This window comes from Theobroma cacao, chromosome 2, assembly GCF_000208745.1.
Source record: "Theobroma cacao cultivar B97-61/B2 chromosome 2, Criollo_cocoa_genome_V2, whole genome shotgun sequence".
NCBI lineage: Eukaryota > Viridiplantae > Streptophyta > Magnoliopsida > Malvales > Malvaceae > Theobroma > Theobroma cacao.
The window spans coordinates 8,795,138-8,800,875 of record NC_030851.1 but is presented as its reverse complement, the minus strand read 5'-3'; the positions used below and the strand labels follow the sequence as shown (position 1 = coordinate 8,800,875).

At 35.9% G+C, this 5,738-nt stretch overlaps 2 protein-coding genes across 2 annotated transcripts; one reads left to right on the top strand and one right to left on the bottom strand.

Annotated features, from left to right (window-relative positions):
• LOC18608535 (transcription factor ILR3) lies at window positions 1,682-3,723 on the top strand. Its single transcript, XM_007043291.2, has 5 exons — window positions 1,682-1,962; window positions 2,393-2,455; window positions 2,588-2,665; window positions 2,747-2,909; window positions 3,161-3,723. Exons 1-5 carry the CDS (start codon window positions 1,838-1,840, stop codon window positions 3,425-3,427), a joined length of 696 nt encoding a protein of 231 aa, XP_007043353.2. The 5' UTR covers window positions 1,682-1,837; the 3' UTR covers window positions 3,428-3,723.
• On the bottom strand, window positions 3,817-5,031 carry LOC18608534 (uclacyanin-2). The gene is made up of 3 exons (XM_007043290.2): window positions 4,953-5,031; window positions 4,614-4,787; window positions 3,817-4,446 (listed from the first exon to the last, which is right to left on the bottom strand). The coding sequence occupies exons 1-3, from the start codon at window positions 4,975-4,977 to the stop codon at window positions 3,980-3,982; spliced, it is 666 nt and encodes a 221-aa protein (XP_007043352.2). The 5' UTR covers window positions 4,978-5,031; the 3' UTR covers window positions 3,817-3,979.

The window sequence follows — 5,738 nt, the reverse complement described above, 5'->3', positions numbered from 1 at the left end:
AAAAAAATAAATGTCAACCTAACTCCTTGTAATTAAATTTTTATAAAGAGAAGACTACATATGGTTCTGTAATCTCTTTTGAGCATTGCTTAAAAGGATAAGTATGAATGACCTATAGATGCATGATTGTGTTAGGCGATGTATATTTCCAGCAAGTTGCACAACTTAATCAGGAATGAAATAAGAAGACAAAGTAATGAAAACTGCATGGAATCCAAATTACATTAACAACAAAAGGAGAAGAAAAGAAAAGAAAGCTTAAGCTTACCTAAGATTTTCACTAGTCATCATCATATTCAACGAAAGTCGACTATGACAGCAGCCAGCCCTTGCAACAGAGGTTCGATCCCAGCCATAAGTTTATATAATTTTTAGCATCTACACAATCTGATTAGACTTGCTCTTTTGCATATAATTTCTTCCCCATCACAGTGACTAAGTTAGTGTAAAACAATGGTACAGGGGGATTCTTATCTTGTTTTTTAATTAGGAAGAAATTGTATCATGGCTTGCGTAATTGAGTGGGAACAGCGGGTGAATAAGGGAATCTTGTCATCATCACTCACCCAGCTATTCCTATTCATACGCAGTGAGGACTGAGGATATATATATATTAAACGGTTAACTTTCCATGACGTCAGTATTGTTTGACATAGTTAATTAGCGGTGTGTTTGGATGCAAGTCCTTTTCATTTTGTATTTGACATTAAGTTGAAGCTTGGAAGAATTTGTTGTTGAGCATGAAAGATACCGCTTTTTACAAGAAAACGTCCGCCATTGGATAACCCTCTCCGCAAGTTCTCTCATTTGGAAATTGCTAGTGCGTTTTGTGATGACCTTTTCCCTGTAAATTAGGAGGGACGCGCCAACGCGGACCATTTATATAATCACAAAGATTTGTTATAAATCAGAATTGGAATACTAATAGCAGTATAAAAAATTACGAGGTTTATGAAAATTTTAAGGAAACAAATGTTATTGAGTATAGCATAAGCATTAAACTTGGAATAAATTTAATTTTATTATTTAATATGTAAAACATCTGTATATACGTATAAATACACTCTGAAATTTTTATTTTATTTTTTGCAAGACTCATAGAAATGCATCAAGCAAGCTAATAGAATAAAATAGCCATGATATTTTAAAAATCCTTTGAAAAATTCGGAAAAATTCAAATAAATATTTATTCTCTTATTATATTTTATCAAATTATTATATTTTTATTTTAAATCAAATAAATTTATATAATTAATAATTAATTTACTATTACATATTAAAATATCACATGTTATTATATATTCATGTGATTCTTATGTAATCTATTGACATGTTATAATGAATGGCGATATGACATGATGAATCAGTATATATGTTAACACCACTTTAAAATCTCATGAATATAAAATAATATGTAATATTTTAATTAATAATAATTAATTTTAAATGTCTATTTGATATAAAATAAAAATATAAAAATTTAATTAAATATAATAAAAGAATCATAGTTCAAACCCTTTTCTAAAAAATGATGTGAGTAAAATAATACTACAATCAAAGATCAAGAAACATTCAAGGTCGAGCGAGAGAATATCATTAAACCGCATTACACTATCCCGCTTGCCAAACAGAACTCATGGACCCACCAAATACGTACCGCTTACTCTAGTAATGTCACGCTCATCTCTCTGCGCTTTTTTTCTCTCCTTTTTTTTTTCACCGTTCTTCCAATTCTTTCCCAAACGGAGAAAACATTCTTTTGTATCTATTTTCCATACCATGTATAAATTCGGCATTCAAATTCGATGCTCTTTCTAGCAAGGAAACAAAAATTTCCATGGAACTGGATTCCTCTGAGAACACCAATTGGCTTCTTGACTACGGCATACCTGACTTCCCGCGTCCAGCTGCCGGCTATGGGTGGCCCCCGCAAACTACTCTCGATGCTCGCTCTAATCTAAGGTTTGAAATTTTCTGTTTGGTTCCGAGGAAGAGAATGAAAAATAGAAAGTACTGAAATTGTCAGGGAATTAGATATGGCAGCAAGTTTGTTGAGTTTATAGAGGTGCAATTTTGGTGGAAAATATTAGTCTACTAGTATTCTGCTGTTTACTTTGTTTGACATAATTCTTTCTATTTTTAGCTTTAAATTATAAGTAATAGTTATCAGTTTGAAGCAATGATTTTTTTCTCCTAATGTTTGTGTATAAAGGTGCTGCTTTGTAATTGGTTGCTAACTTATGAAATACTAGTAAGTTGATTCAAGGTGAAAGATTTGCACTGAGAATGAGTACTAACTAAAAATTAATGTTTTGGAGAACACGAATGGCGGTTATTGTTTTCATATTATGGTAAGATATCTCTTGACATGCCACTGCTATTTATTTTTCAGTGCTGCAGTTGATTGCTCATTTCCTGACTCAGATAGCTTGAAGGAAGTTGCCTCTAGGAAAAGGTGATTATCATGTTTCGTCTTTGTCCACTAGAAATTGCAAACTATATGAAGGCCCTTGTTGTACAACACCTTCCTGGTATGTTTGTTGATAAAGAGAGTAAAAACATGTTCCCTTATGAATGTTCTCTGTAGGTTGAAGTCTGAATCATGTTATGCATCTGGATCAAAAGCATGCCGGGAGAAATTGCGCAGGAATAAGCTGAATGATAGGCATGATACTTTTCTTTATTTTTTATGTTCTCCAGTGTTCTTGTGCCTTGTTTCTCACGTCAGAGTTGGTTAAATTTCAAGGTTCCTGGAACTGGGTGCCATCTTGGAGCCTGGAAGGCCACCCAAAGCAGACAAGGTTGCTATTTTAATTGTTGCTGTAAAAATGGTGCATCAGTTACGCAGTAAAGCCCAGAAGTTGAAAGAATTGAATGAGGAGTTGCAAGCAAAAATTAAAGAATTGAAGGTACAGCTTGTTCCTCAAAAGAAAAAAAAAAGATCAGATTGAATATTTTTAACTTACCATTTTGGAAGATAAACTTCAATTCCCCAAATGCTTCTTCTTATGCGTTTACGCAGAATAAGGATAGTCATTGTTGCGCATTTTCTAAGAAAAATGCTTCTTTTTAAGCATATTATTCCTTTCGCCTAAATAATAAAGATGGTTGTAGAGCAGTTAGTGATTTTCTATGCTTGGTGGCATGTTAATCCATGCAGGCTGAGAAGAATGAGCTTCGTGATGAGAAGCAGAGGCTGAAAGCAGACAAGGAGAAGTTGGAGCAGCAAGTTAATGCCATGAGCACACGACCAGGCTTCCTGCCGCACCCCACTCCAATGGCAGCTGCATTTGCTTCTCAAGGGCAAGCTGCTGGCAACAAGTTGATGCCTTACATTGGGTTTCCTGGTGTTGCCATGTGGCAATTCATGCCGCCTGCTGCAGTAGACACATCACAGGATCATGTACTTCGTCCTCCAGTTGCTTAATTGAAGGATGATGATGGTTTGATTCTTACTGCCAGTCTCTTTATGATTGCTTGTTTACTTTATATTCTTATGGTCTTTGCTGTGTTGTTATAATGTTATGTGTGAATGTCCAGTAGTTGATTAGCTGGACATGCTGTCTAGAAACTAGCAATTTCTGTGGATTTCTGCTACTCCTAATGTAAAATACAATAATTTATAAATTTTAACTAGCTGAGTCACATATGAGTCTGCAACAGTGGTTTATTTATTATCTTCCCATGAGCTACAGTTTCATGTGTTTTGGAATGTTTTCCCCATATTGTTGTTTCTGGGAAAATTATAGAAATCCATGTTTGTCATTATTTCTCGTCATAAATTGACTCATAAATTGGGTTTAACTGCTCCTAGCTGTGCTCAACAACAATGTTGTTTGCAAAATGATGCAGTATAAGATTCTATTTCACAAATAAGCCAGACAATTGAGTGTTACAGAGTAGAGTCTAGAGAACAGAAAAATTTTCAAAAAGATAAAACCATTTGAAGATTCTTTCAAAGAAAAGAACCTTCAGAGGCTTAGAGGGCCAAAAGCATCATCAGCACAAGGCCAAATCCCAATGTGAGGCTTGTCTGGAAACTGCTTCTGTTAGCTGATGAGGGAGATGGTGGTGGTGAAAGGCCACTGGGAGAAGGAGAGGTTCCAGGAGATTCAGTTGAAGGAACATCAGGGGATGATGGACTGCCAGGAGCTGACTTTGGGGATTTTGCTGGCGAGGGAGAAGTTTCTGGAGCTGGAGAAGCAGATGGTGGAGTTGAAGGAGTTGTTGCTGGTGGTGTAGATGTTGCTAGGGTGTCTATTTCAATCTGCATTCCTTGGCTACAGTGTCCGGGGGTTCCACAGATGAAGTATCGCTTTCCTGGAGAAGAGAGAGATATGACTGTGTTGCCATTGTTATACGTCTGAATTGGGCTACTTGTCTGGCAGGAGTCATAGTCTGCCTTTCTAACTTCAAGCACATCATGGTTTGGAGTGTACTGGAAAACTGCAGATAATAGGTATGTCAATTTAAAACTCATTCTTGATGCGGACGGTTCAAAAAATAAAGGAATAAACCAACATGTTTTGAGCAATTATGCTTGCCAGTGTTGATATCATGAAAGAGACAAGCATAGTAATATATAGTTATATTGATATGTGCATACAACTTACTGAGATTATCGCCTACTACAAATTTTTGCGATGCAACCCAAGTTTGCAGGTCAGTGCTCGAATCCCAGCTTCCAGTTGGACCTCCAACTGTGTAATTTGCCGCCATGGCTAACTGGATGAGCATGGCTGTGGCAGCCAAACCTACCAATGTCCTCAGCACTGCCATTTTCCTGGCTGTGAAAGAAGTAATTTGAATAAAATCGAAGTATCAAACAGATCCAATGTGGCCTTGGAGAAAAGATCAATTTGTTTTAGTTTGAATTAGGAATTCTATATATAAAGCAAGATGAAGACCAAGAACATGCATTTTCAGAAAGAGAAGATTAGTTTATTATTTACCTGTTGGAGTTGGTTTAATGAACATGTAGACTAGCAATGCCAGCTTGGTTTTTCAAGGATACCAAACTCCTTTTCTTACTTTTTTTTTTAAAAAAAATAATTATTTCCTTTTCTTCTTCCAACTTAACCATTTTCTTTTGGATTTTGGGACGATTACTGTCTGTATTAATAATATTTTGCCGTCAACTAATCGCTGTTGATTGCTTTATGCATAGCAAACGACCAATCAGCAATGCACGCATCATTTGACCCAGACATACAGAAACTCCGCGAGAGAAAAAAAATAATAATGATGTATAAGATAAGCTTGATATATTCTCGTGCTCAGTGCCCGACCCAAAAAGTCAAATGTCGGATTAGGGAGAGAGCGATTCGTGGCTTCCATGTGAAAGAAGGGTATGACTCTTTCCTTTCCTCGAGGCGCACCTAATCCTCAGAAACCCAACCCAACAATGCCCGAAAGACGTGGATGAAGTAAGAAACGGTTTCGAACTGCCCCGAAAATGGAAGCTTTGTTTCTGTTAATTTGCGTTATTTATTTCTATAGAAATGTCGAAGAATCCTAGTTGTTGCAACTACCACACGCATCGTGGATGAATGAAGTGTTCTATTATTATTATTATTTTTTTCCTTTAGGAGAAAAGAGATGAAAAAAGTGAAAGGAAATTAGAGCTGGAAGTTTCACTCGGATGGAATCATAGTGATCTTTCCTCACTAGGTTGCAAGTTAAAATTTTCAAAAATGCTCTTTTAAGACAGAATTGAGAAAAGTTATAAGAGTAATTCA

Bases quoted from the DNA above. Each gene is read 5' to 3' on its own strand.
- LOC18608534 (XM_007043290.2), bottom strand. From the start codon at position 4,977: ATGTTCATTAAACCAACTCCAACAG. The intron at 4,788-4,952 runs GTAAATAATAAA...CTTCTTTCACAG, and splicing joins CATTAAACCAACTCCAACAG to CCAGGAAAATGGCAGTGCTG. The intron at 4,447-4,613 runs GTAAGTTGTATG...TATTATCTGCAG, and splicing joins TGTAGTAGGCGATAATCTCA to TTTTCCAGTACACTCCAAAC.
- LOC18608535 (XM_007043291.2), top strand. From the start codon at position 1,838: ATGGAACTGGATTCCTCTGAGAACACCAATTGGCTTCTTGACTACGGC. The intron at 1,963-2,392 runs GTTTGAAATTTT...TTTATTTTTCAG, and splicing joins GATGCTCGCTCTAATCTAAG to TGCTGCAGTTGATTGCTCAT. The intron at 2,456-2,587 runs GTGATTATCATG...TGTTCTCTGTAG, and splicing joins GAAGTTGCCTCTAGGAAAAG to GTTGAAGTCTGAATCATGTT.